Raw genomic sequence first — 15330 nt, 5'->3', positions numbered from 1 at the left:
GTTCTTAAAGTTATTTTTCCTAACATAGAACAGTAAATAAAGAAGTAAAGCAAACAGTTATCTCTTCTAGTTATGACCTTTGTACTCAGTTGCTGCTTGACGTGGTTTGCTAAGCCTTTTAAAATTTTGCACTTGGATGATATGAGACAAAATCTTTTTTTAGGTTTATATATACAGTTGAATAATCAAAAAATCATAAATTACTATATTGATGCCATAGAATTCTACTATAATTTACCAAATGCAGTAACTAAGCTGTATTTGGGTCTGAAAAAAATATGAAATTTCGAGCAAACTAAAGACACAACCTACCTCATTGAAATCTTGATTTAAAAGAGAGAAATGACACTAGGTACGTTAGAAAGGCTTAGAAAACTACTAGGGGGACATTCTGAGCTTTGGATTGGTTATTCATGTCATATATAGAAGTAAGTGTTTATAAGGGAGCATTTCCAAAAATGGGAGGAGGTAAGCGGGGTGCCACTATGTTTGATTTATTACATGAGCAATATAAGCAAGATAAGACCTTATTTTATATTTTAGCTTGTCAATATCTGCAATTTGAGTTCCTAATTCGCATGAAACTATAGATTTAGTATTTTGACTTCACAAACATCTAATTTGAACCAGTGTTGCATTCATCATACCATGTGACACACAAACATCAATGTTTATCTGTTTTTTTTATATTTCCTTTTAAATTAACATATTAACTAATGTATAGTTCTAAAATTTGAATTATAATCTACAGTTTGATACCAAACTTATTGACATAAATTCAAGAAATAGTAGTTCAATAAAATTTTGAATGTGAGTCAACAAACGAGATGACATGGCCTTTCACCTGTGACCCGTATCGAAAAGATTAAACAATGACGTGTGTGCTTTGGCTACTTTTCAGACTCTGTGCTTTAATCCACTTTTTAAAACAAAACGAATTTTTTGCTATAATTCTATACCAACCAATGTGCCACAACAACTTCACATGCATAGTCATATACATCATATTTTAGTATGACATGTGATTTTACCTCTTCTTTATCCCCATATTTGTTTAAAGAATTTTAATTATATGCAACTTACTATTTTACCAACACTCGCTCCACTTTTAAACACGTCGTAAGGGTAAAGAATACGCTCGTAATGGTGCCGTAAAAGAGAGCCAATGCTCTTTCCTGGTGGGTACCCCATGCGAAAAGCCACTTTAGACCATTTTCTCTCCCTGGTTACAACATCCATTCCACCTTCATGATGGACATGCTAGAAAATATAGAACACACTTAACAGTTGAGAAAACATCAATGTATAAACTTTGCAAGAAATTACATTATCATGATATTTTCTTGACAGCAGTATCTTAATTTAAAACTTGCATAATTGTATCATCCATCCAATCAGCTACATTGCTATAAATTCAAAAACATAAAATTAGGAAATTACAAATGTGACTGCAAAATGATCATGTACTTCATTTTCAGACCTGTGTTTTGAAAATTTGAAATTGAAATTTGTAAATGATAAGTACAAAGCTACCACGGATGAAGAATTCTTGAATGGTTAAAAATCTACGTTTTGTTTGTTGTTAAGTACAAAGCTACCACAGATGAAGATTTCTTGAATGGTTAAAAATCTACATTTTGTTTGTTGTTAAGTACAAAGCTACCACGGATGAAGAATTCTTGAATTCTTAAAAATATACATTTTATTTGTTAAGTACAAAGCTACCATGGATGAAGAATTCTTGAATGGTTAAAAATCTACATTTTGTTTGTTGTTAAGTACAAAGCTACCATGATGAAGAATTCTTGAATGGTTAAAAATCTACATTTTGTTTGTTAAGTACAAAGCTACCACGGATGAAGAATTCTTGAATGGTTAAAAATCTACATTTTGTTTGCTGTTAAGTACAAAGCTACACAATGAGCTATCTGTGCTCTGCCTACTGTGGATATTAAAATCACAATTTTAGCATTATATGCCCTCAAACTTACTATTCAGCAGCTTGTATAGAAAATAATATCATTTAGTGCATCATTCATACCAATACAAGTGTGATCTTGTGTTTGTGAAACATGCATTTAAAGAAGCTCCCAAATGTATCATGTAACAATCCTAAAAATAAATCAAAATCCCCAAATTGAAAAAAAAAATCAAGCATTAGTATTTACTCTTGCCTGTAATAAGAAACTTCAAGCACTTACATGATGCAGTAGATACAGGTCTAAAAGTTTCCTTTCTACATTTGGAATTTTCAGTGAAGAGCCCTGCAAGTATTGATATATATTTTAGTGTGACATCGACAGTTTAAACATTCATAAAAATGACCAATAAAAAACATACAGATCCTCTGAGTGTTGACATCTACTTTAGTATGATATTAACAGTTTGAAAATTCACAAAACTGACCATAAGAAACAAATTCTGTAAGTGTTAACATATATCTGAGTTTATGATATCTACAGTTTAAAAATTCAGAAAAACAGTTTGTATGACTTTTTATAGCCTAAATAAAGCTTATCATGTATGGCTCCTTCCAGATTCACACACTATTATTTTGATTCCTTAAGACAAAACATACCTGTAATTCCCAAAACTTTGCAATCTGATCCAGAAAATTTAACTTTATCCTCGTAGTAGCCTGTAAAATAAACAATAAAAATTACTATATAGTATCTTCTTACAATAGCTCTTAGTTATTTGTTGTTTTGTTTTCCAGTATATGGATTCTGAGCTCCACAAGTCAACTGGCTTACAGTAGCTCGGGAGTCTAGCCAAATTCCTTATTTAATAATCAAGAAATAAAAATTGAGACACGTAACATCTGACTTGAAATACTGAAAATTAGTTATTGAATTATTCTAGAGGATCATTTTCTTGTATGTAATATTTAACTTGCATTATAATTACTCTCAAAATGTTTAATTTTAAGTTATGTATTAATTTTTGTCCTTTCTTTATTTTGATACACTAATTATATGTTATTTTATTTTAACAATTCTAAATACAGTTTCTCTCATGGATTATTATTATTAACTCGTTTATTTTCAATTATTTTCTTTATTTCATGTATTAGTCACACAAAATCATTGTTGTTATGATCATTAGTTTACTTATCTTTCACTGTCCACATTGTTATCTATGCAATATCTATTTTGATTCCAGGTATTTTGTTCCAATATTCTCATAGATCCTCCAGTGGTTATATAATCTACATCCATATGTATTCAGGACTGAAACATCTATTTTGACATTAAAAGTGTAAAAATTTTAATTCTGTGTGTATAACTTATGTGTTTCTTTTCTTTTTTTTTGCTTTTTATTGTATGTATTATTTTCCCTTATCAAAAGATAAATATCCTGCTTACTCCCTGTTATCAGTTCTTCAAAAAAATTCCAACCTTCTCAGGATGGTGTGCTACTCTTAAAAAACAATACTGTTAGACCATAAGACCACTTGAAAATATTACTGACCTCAAACTTTAATATTAACAAAAAATTAATATAAATTTTAAATGGAGAGAAATACTACTAGTGAACTGAACTTGGGAAAACAAAAAATTAATGCATGATACAACAGAAGTCAAAAATAAAAATACAGTGGGATAGTAAATATCCAAGTCAGCATAATAAAAACTAATAATCCTAGTAAAGTACGTCTATGTATTGTGCTTCCTTGCATAAAAGGTAGAGTAAATATCTTTCTGAAACAAAAAACATGACTTACTTCAAGTTCATTTAATCTTTGGACACGTGGAGTAAACTTGAAATTGTCCACATCTACTGTAAATGGTGGCTGCCATTCCTGAAATTAATTTCTTATGAGTATTTACTTTTTTTTGCAGTCATCATCCCCTAATTCCCAGAAACTATGCTACATCACTAAACACTGAGATGTTGTTAAAAATTATTTGTATACATTCTGCACTACTACACATTACTTCTTAATAAATGCTTAGGATTTACAAAGAAAAAGACCAAAGAGAGCCTTTAAATCTTTGAAACTGAAGTTGAGTTAAGCCTAGTGTCTAGGTATACATGATAACTTCAATAAAAATTCAATATTTATTAAGTATACATGTCACATATTTTGTCTAACTTCCCATATTTTTCCTTGAATTAGGAATTTCACATTTATCAACAATCACCAAGTTTCTAAACATTCCAAAAATTACATACAAGTATTCTAATTTTATTTTTTTATTAGTGTATTAATGCAGTAAATCTTCCATGAATTTAAAATGTTCTGTTACAAAAAAATGCTAATATTTGTGACAATAAAACAGATGGTGCAGAAAGTAAGCAAAGACATTTTTCAAATTATTTAAAAAACTAAAATACACAACTTGTATTAATTAAGGAAAAGCTTAAACCTTTGTGTAACAGGCAATTGAGGGGAAATGTTCTGTAAACTTTAATATAGCTGCATGCAAGGCATGAATAATCAAGACACTGTATTTCTGGTCACAAAAAATATAGCTTTTACATATAAAAATCAATGTGTACCGCTACTGTTTCAGATAACCTTAGTAACACGTAACATCACCTGGTTCTAGAACTTCCTCTGATATATTTATGCAAGTGTAATTTTCTGCATACTATGCACACTCAAGAACTGAATACTAGATTTTTTTATCTTTATTTAATTTTAAATGCTTCTTGGCGTAACTTCAAACATATTGTAATATCAAAGTTTACAAATGTGGATATATAATTAGATGAAAATAACTAACATAAAAACAAACAAAAAGTTAACTATGAAACTTGAAAAACAAGGAAGTTAAACACATATTTTGAAATATAAAACACCAGCAAAGGAAGGTATCTGGAAAAACCAGGCTTAGCTTCAAAATTAATGAAATAAATGGAAATGTGAATTACCCCCTACTATTTCCAAGTGACTTCCAACCTAGAATTATCTGCATAATTGCTTGTCCATTTAATCTTGTTCCTTTGTTGTTGTTGTCAGTTTTGTTGGGGTTTTTGGGGGGGAGGTCCACTTCAGATTGTTTTATCACATTTCCTCATAATTAATCAGCAGTTCTTCGTGGGGGGGAGGTCCACTTCAGTTGTTTTACCACATTTCCTCATAATTAATCAGCAGTTCCTCGAGGGGGGGAGGTCCACTTCAGTTGTTTTACCACATTTCCTCATAATTAATCAGCAGTTCCTCATAGCATCTTGAGAGATGAGATAATGTGGTTTGCTCATCCACTCTCAAAATCTCATTTAGCATGAAAGAACAGAAAAACAATCAACATCACGACATTTCTCATGACATCCGAAGCTAATTTGTAAAATATTCCGTGCTAAAGATGCTTTGCGGGCTTTATGGCATAACCAGGTTTCATTCGCCCAAGCCCCTGGGCAGTTGCACCCCTGTCAGCGGGCCTGTGCAAACTTAACTTGCAAATGGCTTGATGGATAAAATATTTTTATTCTTCACTTGAATATCACCTTGCACTAAAACTTGTCAGACTCTGAGTCAGACTGACTTTGACATTTTCACAAATATATATTTAGTACAAAAACTTTAGTAAAACCTACAGTTTTTTCTGTACATCAGATTTATACTGTTGACTAAGAGCTTGCCACATTTCATGATGATACAATTTGTAAATTCAGAATTACGGTCAACATTACTTTTCCAATACAGTTAATGGCAATATCCTATCTAAAATGAAAGAAGCTGTGATCTACATCTAGGTTTATTCAATCAATAAGTGGACGGTTAATTCATTACTGAAATTTATTGAATATACATATGCATAGGTCATCAGGTGTCCAAAACCCATTATGTAAACAAAGCATAATTATCACTGTGATTTTTTTGGCTATGTTCTCAATGATTTGTTTAAAAATTTAGAACAAACACATTTACATACCTAACAAAGAAAAGCAATTTCTTAAAATAATAAATATTATCACAGTATTTGTACTATAATTATGCACACGTATTTACAGAATAAATAGAACATTTGTTATCATTATTACAGCTAGCTCTTCATCCAAAACATTACCTGTCCTAACTATGGAATTAACAGCTAACATTAACTTTTATTTTTTTTATATTTACTTTTTCTGTCATATTCATTTTTTTACTTCTATTGATTTTAAAGAGAAGAATATTTTGAAAAAACTTAGAAACTTTAGAGTAAAGATCCTGGCTTATTCTAAAATGTCACAAAAGTTTAACAAGATGGTGGACAAAGATTATTCACAATAAAGTACATGAAACAGAACCCAAGAAACCAGTAGTGATATAGCCCATTAATGTTATGACTAATTAACATAAAAATAAGCATTTGAGCAGAAAATTATTTTATGTTACGTAAAAATTAATGAAAATGTAGTACTGACAAAAACCTTAAAAATAATGCTTAATTCAGTGCTTCCATTAGTGGATGCCATGGAAATCCCTGAGGTGTCCATACTTTGATTTCATAAGCCGACAAAATCTTTATGGTGCCTGATGAACTGTTTTATTGCTTTGAGCATAAAATTTTTTTTAATGTTTTAATACTTTTATTAAATACAATTTTGACAGGCTTAAGATTTTTAAATTTTCTTTTGAATACTTATAGTTCACTTCTAATGATCACAAGAGTAAACTACAACTTTCACTAGTCAAATTCTAACATTAGGGTAGCAAGATATGTGATTGTTAGGCTATTATCTTAGTTCCTCAAAATACGAAGAAAAACATCAGTACCATTCATAATATTTCATAGACACGTCTCAAGCAAAGTTACTCATACACAAATAAACAAAACAAACACTATACAGATGTCCAATCCAAACAAACTGGTTTGGAACATGTAATGTTGTGCAGTATGACAAAATTTCACAGTTACACCACCACCTAGCATACAGTATGTACAATCTCCTGAAACCTTCCGTTTCTACAAATTAGTGGATGTTATGGTATCTGTAAAATGATGCCACCAGTCTTCTTAATTTACTAGCTTATACATGTACATGCAAGTAATAAATTCCAAAATTATAATTTCTTTTTTCAAGTCAATACATGCTAATTTTGTGCTAAAAGTATAAATTTGGAAGATAATTTGATATTTATTAATTCTCTGCACATATGATTTTGCAATAAAATTTTATACTGTACCTAACAGCAGCCTCATATACTAAGCCTTGATACAGTAAACATTTTAATATGTACATTTTTCTGATATGTATCAAACTAATGTCTACACAAAGAAACATACTGCTCAGTGATTTTTTCACAATCAAAAGTCACAAACTTACTAAATGAGATAATTCTTTTTTCAATGTTATCTTTTACTCAGTAACACTATATGCAATATATAAAAAGTTGTTTGGAGGGGTTTGTACACTGTATTCATTGCTGGACACAAGAAAGCTGGGAAATTATTACGGATTGCATGTAACTACTATAAGAATAAACATATATCAATAAATTGTAGCATATTGCTTTTAACAAACAAAACCTGACAACTACACACCATTTTATTGTAGAGAAACCTCATTAAAAATTAAGCACATGCTCCAATTTTTTTTCTGTCTTTATTCATAACTAAGTTATATTTCTTGTTGATTATCCATTAAATGGCATTCTTCTTCCAATGACCTTCTATGTCAATAATCCTACTGCTGCTTTATAACTAATGTGAATTATAGAGTTCAATGTTATCATAAATTTTTATAATTTCAGCATTCTTTATTTTTATGCATAATTTCCAAAACTTTTAGGGGCTACAATATGACCAGGGTTCACTGCTACAGATATTGGGAAAATTACTCCATCCTTCATTGTTCGACAGATCTGTTTGGCCCAAAGACAAATTCACTACTGGAAAACATGGTTTTGATCTTGAATTCAGAATCATGACAATATACATATACTGCTGTGCAAAAGTCTTAAACACATTCAGGAGTTACAATTTATGTTTGTAATGAACAACAACAATTCACTCAAAACTTCCACTAGTGTTTTCTACTATTAAAACAACTTTGACTGTTATTAGTACAGCTTAGTTTTAGCAAGAAACCAAGCTTATCAGTTAACAACCGTTAATTCACATTAATCAGAATCTTCAAAACTTATCAAAACAACTCAAAGTAAACTATACAAAAGCAGCCAATATGAAGTGTAGTAGTAGTAGTAGCTAATCCATCATATTTACCAATCAAAACTAATTGATGACTCACTGTCAGGTATTTCTTGTCATTAACATCATTTGTTCCTCTCTAAACATTTACAAAAACTGTATTTTAAATAACTTTTTTAAAGAATTCTCGAACAAGACTATGAATATAGTAAACCAATCCCGTAAACTGAAAAGTAACCTCACAAGTAACAAGATTAAATCCATTTATAATCTGAAAAAAGGCACTAACATTCAAATTATAAAAGCTGATAAAGGCAACACCACTATCATCATGAACAATTCAGAATACATCGATAAAATGAACGACATCCTTCCCGATAAAAAGAAATTCAAAGCCATCCCAAACAACCCAATAAACACACATGAAAAACAACTAAACACAACTTTATTACAAATGAAAAAAGTTAACCTAATTACTGACAATCTTTATTTTTGTCTACGAAAAATTATTCATGCACACCACAACTCTATGGCATTCCTAAACCACAAAACAGGACTGCCCCCTACTACCTATACTGTCCACATATGACTCATTCAACTACAATCTTGGCAAATACATAGCCTGGGCTCTCACACCATATGTAACATCTGCAGGTTCATTTTTTAAATATGCCTTCAGTTTCAAATATACACTAGAACAACTAAATTCGAAAGCCTTAATGCCTAGTTTTGATGTCGTGTCTCTCCTCACCAATGAAGCTTGCAATATTGTACTTGACCTCTACATTAATGACCCCAACAAGTTAATGCACATCCCCAGCATACTTTTTGCTTCTCTCTTAGGATTTACGACGACTAAAACCAACTTCATTTTCAACAATGAACATTTCCTTCAAATAGATGGTTTAAGTATGGGCAATCCTGTTTTGCCCGTTCTTGCCAATATATTTATGACCCAGATCAAAACACAAGCCATACATTCTGCGCTTCATTCCCCACTATACTGGTACAGATGTATCGATGACACTTTTGCTGGTTTCACTTCTACAGAACACACACTAACTTTCTTTAAACACATAAATTCCATTCATCCCAACACGAAATTTACCATAAAACACAAAAACAATAAACAGTTTTCTTTTCTTAACCTCAAAATTATTAGATCGGACACAGTTTAAAACCAAAATTCATCGCAAGAACACATACACTAGCCTCTACATCCCCTGGAATTCCGCTCGTGACACCATACAAAAATCAATACACTTAAAAACCTCATAAACACAGCCACAAGACTCTGTTCAATGGACTACATAAATGAAGAAATTTAATATAAAGCATTCCTTCATTCACACCAATAAATTTCCACCAGCTATTGTTGAAAAACTCTCCAACATTCCCCACAACAAAACTCAACTCACGAACAAAATTGATACTGCCAAACCCAACAACAGAACATTACACTGCAGTTTACGTTTTGTTCCTGAAACCAGCTCAAGAATTTTCCACACTTGGACAAAACTAGCCATTAAACACAATATTCCTGTCAACGTAAAATTCTCACAAAAACCTGGCCCTAAATTAAAATCGTTACTAAACACAAATTACTTAGAATTACACAATACCAACAACATTTACAAAATAACATGCAATAACTGCCCAGAATTCAACATTGGAGAAACAGGAAGAAAATTGGAAATTAGATTGACAGAAAACAATAAAACACCGTCCCATGTTTTTCACCATTGAAACTCAGAAAACCATAGTATGTCTGTTAAAAACACAGTCATTTTAAACAAAGAACCCAACATAAACAAACAAAAAATCAAGGAATCCATCTTAATTGAAAAAAACAACCCTACTCTAAACCAACACCCTGGGGTGCCAAGATACCTTTTCTAAGTTTTGCAACAGTATCCGGTCATGTAACCTCTTTGTTCAATACTGTATATATCTATGTCAGTGTAAACTACTTGTACCCGATGATGACAAAACCTTGTCCAAACATTGTACATTTGCTGTTATGTTAAACTTATATTAAAGTTTTTCTTCATTACCCATTCAAGCTGTCTCCAAGCATTACATATAACATATGTTCATATATACTGTACAAACTATGCATATACTGTAAGACAAACATATCCATGACACCTTGGCAGCAGGAGAAAATGAAGCACTGAATCATCTAATTTTTGGAACAGATGCTATTTGAACCATGCACATCTTCCATATCTAACACTTACTCATTTCTGTATTGCCTACCTTACCACTATCCTCATAAATAAAACAAGAACTGTTTCATTTTCACTTTTAATGATCTTTAGACCATTGGAACAAATCAAGGGTCACTGTAGTGGACTGTGTTATTAGAGATTGTTTTGAAAAACATAATGAAAGTTGGTATTAAATGTTAGGGGTTGGATAAATTGGTAATGGATGGTAAATTTGAGTTAAGAGTTGCAAATGAAAGAAACAGCTTGGCTGCTGAGATGTTTAGTGGCAATAATCTGACATTTTTTGCATTTTTTATCTAAACAACCTATTAGACTTTATCAAATTTTTAGCTAAGGAACAGCCAGTAAAACTTGACTTTCAGAAAGCCTTTGAGAAAATGCCACACAAATACTTAAAAAAGTTAATTAGCCAGATAAATGAAAAACGTTTTAAAATGTGAATAGAAAACAAACCTGGTATTAAAATCAGATGGTGGTAATAAATGGAATTTTTTGTGATATGAAAGACATAAGTAGTATGTAAATTCATAAAGAATTTAGTAGAAGAGAAGACTGGTTGATGACAAAAAAATCTGAATGAAATGTATTACTGATAAAATCCTTAAAACCCACAGCTAAGTGACTGGTTGTGTTGACTGTTTGTTTGTTTTTGTATTTCGCACAAAGCTACACAAGGACTATCTGCACTAGCCGTCCCTAATTTAGCAGTATAAGACTAGAGGGAAGGCAGCTAGTCATCACCACCCACCACCAACTCTTGGGCTACTCTTTTACCAATGATTAGTGGGATTGACCGTAACATTATAACGTCCCCACGCCTGAAAGGGCAAGCATGTTTGGTGTGACAGGGAATCGAACCCGCATATTGCGAGTCGAGCGCACCTAACCACCTGCCCATGCCCAGCCAGGTTGTGTTGAAGAGACGTATTATAGTTCTAGTGTATCTCTACACAAATTTTTGATTTATAACTACGATTCCCAAAACTTTTACAATTTCAGCAATACCTTATTTTGGCTATTACTTGTATATAAAGTTTCCATCTTACTATAGGATAGAAAGAGTGCAGAAACAGACTGTCAGAATGATATCTAGTTTTGAAAGGAGAAATATTAAATATTTAGGGTAATAAGCATAGTTTTCAAAGCCCAGACCCAGGTTTTTCTGTCTGTCTGTAGTGGGGGGGGGGGGGGGACAATGGAACTTTCTTTTATAAACCTATATAATTGTTTGTCCAATAATATATTGTGTGCTGTAACTTCAATAAATTTAAACTTTTGGTGGATAAGTAAATGGATACAGGTAATACATTTAGCTTGGATTTGTTGTACCAGTAATCAAAGGAAGGTGACATCCATGGGAGGTGCCAGTCTTTTACCTTTTGGAAATGGAACAAGCACAAATGATTCCTTGAAGTGCTTGCAAAACCACTTCCTTTAAATAAAAAAATATGTTAAATAATAATGTATATATTTTCTTTAATGCAATCTAGTTCTACACAAGCACTACCAACAAATTACATAGTTTTTAGGAGAAAGAGATTCAGTAATTCCTCATAAAAAAATTCAGAAAGCATACATGAACAGCATATACATTGTAGCTTTAGTTTTAAATCCCTGATATCTTTGTAGTTAAGATGTATGAACAAATTGTTTTTAGTTGGAATGATTATTTAAACACAACCCAAAAATATTTATTTTATTCTTAGTTTAATTACATGAACGAAATGTAGAACTTAAGTTTAAGGCATCAACTAAACTTATAAAAACTTTGTGTAGTTACATAGAAAGAAAGAAAAAAACAGCTTTCAACATACAAGAATAATCAAATTTGTACTTCACTTTAAATTAATTTTTTCTTCATCTCATGAATATTAGATTATGATGATTTGGGTTAAACAGCCTTTTAAAACAAATGAAAGTGACTAGGTTTGCTGCTTGTACTACTACTGTACATAACAGATAGCATTAGTGCTTGTATGATTAATGTCCTGTTGCCCATAAAACATGGTTTTTAAGCATCTCTCTTGATTTATTCCTATGTAATTTAACAAGATACAAAAAACATCTTTAGTGAGATTAGGAAAAAAAAAATACTTGAAACTGAAATTAATAATTACCACAACAGGAATTCTATGTGCAACTAATATTTTATTATGTCAGAAGCAATTTTAATTACTTTAATTGTAACTCAGATAATCTTGCAATGTATCTTTCTTTAGTATAATCATACAAGTTAAGGTTTTGTACACAAAAAGCATTACACAAATATTTGTGTATCTTCTTTTAGGGTTCCATTTCTATCAAAATAGTCTATATTAACAATAGGCATGTTTAGTAAACTAACAATTTCTATGGAATGAAAGCTTTTTGTTAGCAAAACGTAATTACCCGTGTTTGTAAATCTTCATGATAGAGAGAGATAATGTGTTTTTTTTTTTCAATTAAGCTCTATTACTTGGATGATTTATACAAGCTCATCAAAACCTAAACCATAAAATGTGCTTATACAATACATTTTAAACACCAATAGAGATATATTTTCACAATGATGAAAAGAAATATAAAAGATTATTAAACATACAGAACTAACTATAATTATTCAAATTTCAAGTACTATATAAGTTAACTAATTTAATGCACTGCAGAAGGTCATATATACATCAAAATATTACTAATCTATATCTTACTATTCTTCATTTCCTGTGCCATTGAATACCATTATTTTCACACAAGTTTTATCCTACACCATCCATAAAAACCTAAACAATATTTTTTTTTACATTTGATCACAAAAATAATTAATTTTTTATATTAACACAAAAAACTTCTTTTATAAGGTCTCATAACCCCATAGAAATTAATATATTAGCAGCATCAACTGCAAATGTCTGAATTTAAAACCACATTCAAGAATTAGACAATGTTTATTTGGCATAAGAAAAGTTAATACCATATACTGGTTAAAACTTGCCATTAACATATTCTAAAACTTAGAAATAGTTGCTGAATATTTTCATTATATATACTCAGTTTAAAGAAAAATAAAATCTAAAAAAAATCATCTCACTGGGACAAAAATTTTATAATCTGATTTAATTTCACCTAGCCTACTCATTGTCAGCCATGCTACTAAAACTGACTTCTGATGAGTGTGATGAGAGGCAGCCATATTGTCTTCCTCAACTACTCCATTCTTGAATTTTTCCCTGCCCTTCTAACTGTATCATGTATGTACATATAGATATAAAAGTATGGTATGCTCTCTCTCTTACCACACAACAGAACTTGCTAATGTTCATTAGAAACTTCTACATCATAATTTAAAATGTTGAGCTTTAAGAAACAATATTTATGCAGCAATAATTTAGTTGGAATAAGCAGCAGTATGGCCAAACACATAAGAAAGGAACCCATTTCAATACCAACACATATGTTTTAAACAAATACCACTTATTGCTCAAATCTATGCTTACAAGCAGTTTAAAACAAGTTATCTTAAAAACATGCTAGTATTTGTTGTTGTTTTATAAAAAACACTTATAGTTTTTCCTGCTAAACAAAGTGCCAACGACATATTACTGAAGAGGTTACACCCTACACTTCATGAGGTGAAGAAATAACTTTGCGAGTCTTTGTCAAGTTTGTGATATAAAGCTGTCTTGTAAACTTTTATGTTAACAAACACTCACAAAAGAAAAATCAAATAACGTTACCACTGCATATTAGTGTTTAAGTATACAAATCATTTGATTTGTATGAAATTGATAATACGATTTCCAGTAGATGGGATTTAAATCTCCTACGTCAACAATAACGTCGCCATTTTGTTCACAACTTTAGAAAGTCTTGATTTTTATCTTGAAACTAAATTTATCGTAGAAAACGAGTAGTTTTCTTAGATAAATGGCATTGAGACTCTTGTTTGTGTAATATAAAATCATCACATATTTTATCCAAAGGGAACACAGCAGGCAAAAAAAAAGAGGTCAAAGTCCGTTCGTTAGGTAAGTTTAATCAATCGGAAAAAGTCTTTAAGAATACAAACTCCAGTAGACAAGACTCAAACGAAGTAAGACTGAAACCTGAGATAGCCTACGTTAAGTGCTACAACTAGTCAGCTGAACCTATAAAAAAATATTATAGAAAAGAGTACGAATACCAACCGGTGGTGGCTTTATTTTGCAGATTCCTGCTTTTTCAGCGATAGACTTTATTTTTGCTATATAAGCAAGAGGGTCCTTAAATTCTTCTACTGTAGGCTCAAAAACTGGAGCTTCTGGTGGAGGTTTGAAATCCCACTCCATTGTTTCCATGAAAAGTACAATACCGAATAAATTAGCTAAACATAGTTACCACTACATAATCCTACACTCGTAATGCCATCTCGGGCACTTCACGTAGTAAGAGTCTTACTACAGAGAAGCATGACCGTAAAAACTACACTTCCATCGCGCTGTTAAGTGACATACTAAAACTCCTATGTATTGCTACATATAAGAATATAATTCCCTATTATCTTAAAGAAGCTTAAGCTTTTCATATATCTCAGAAAATAATTGCATATTTTTAAATCGTTTTTTATAACTGTTTAAAATTTTGATAAACTAAACAACTCCATTTATTAATGCTGTTCAGGCGGAAGAATACAAAATAGAATATAATTTGTAGGTTATTCAGCTGAGAGGATGACAGAGTGTTCGTCAAATTTTGTCACTGCTTGAGTTTTTGATCCATAGAGTATTATGATTACAGCTATTTCAGTGTTATTTTCCTTTGTTGTTGTAAATAACTGTCAGGATTTCTATCGTTTATCTTTTAGAATTACGTCTGATTTGATATGGTCTTGTCACTTATTCCGTTTATTTCTTTTTCATATAGTAAACATAATTTCGTTTGAAATAATAACTAGTGATAAAATACTGTGACCACTGTGAAAATATACAATGATCCTGCAGCTTGCTATTTATCTGCTTAGATTTCCAGCTTTTCGTGTTTTTTACGGTCTGTTTAGCTTC

The 15330-nt window shown here is 31.0% G+C and overlaps 1 protein-coding gene across 3 annotated transcripts in view; it reads right to left on the bottom strand.

The window, feature by feature from the left end:
• The window catches only part of LOC106478904 (lysine-specific demethylase 5A-like), a 97833-nt gene extending 83074 nt beyond the window's left edge, over positions 1–14759 (bottom strand). The window contains exons 1-5 of one of the 3 annotated variants that reach the window (XM_022382602.1): positions 14479–14759; positions 3725–3802; positions 2579–2638; positions 2202–2264; positions 1084–1260 (exon numbers count right to left, since the gene is read on the bottom strand). In XM_022382602.1, the coding sequence (XP_022238310.1) occupies positions 1084–1260; positions 2202–2264; positions 2579–2638; positions 3725–3802; positions 14479–14628 (528 nt within the window). In that variant the 5' untranslated portion in view covers positions 14629–14759. Of the gene's footprint in view, positions 1–1083; positions 1261–2201; positions 2265–2578; positions 2639–3724; positions 3803–14028; positions 14236–14478 lie in introns of those variants that run through there. The other 2 variants (XM_013939482.2, XM_022382604.1) reach the window with 2 other exon arrangements.
• Positions 14760–15330: the final 571 nt, after the last annotated feature.

Source organism: Limulus polyphemus, unplaced genomic scaffold, assembly GCF_000517525.1.
Source record: "Limulus polyphemus unplaced genomic scaffold, Limulus_polyphemus-2.1.2 Scaffold261, whole genome shotgun sequence".
NCBI lineage: Eukaryota > Metazoa > Arthropoda > Merostomata > Xiphosura > Limulidae > Limulus > Limulus polyphemus.
The sequence above is the reverse complement of the archived record's forward strand: the minus strand, read 5'-3'. Positions and strand labels throughout refer to the sequence as shown.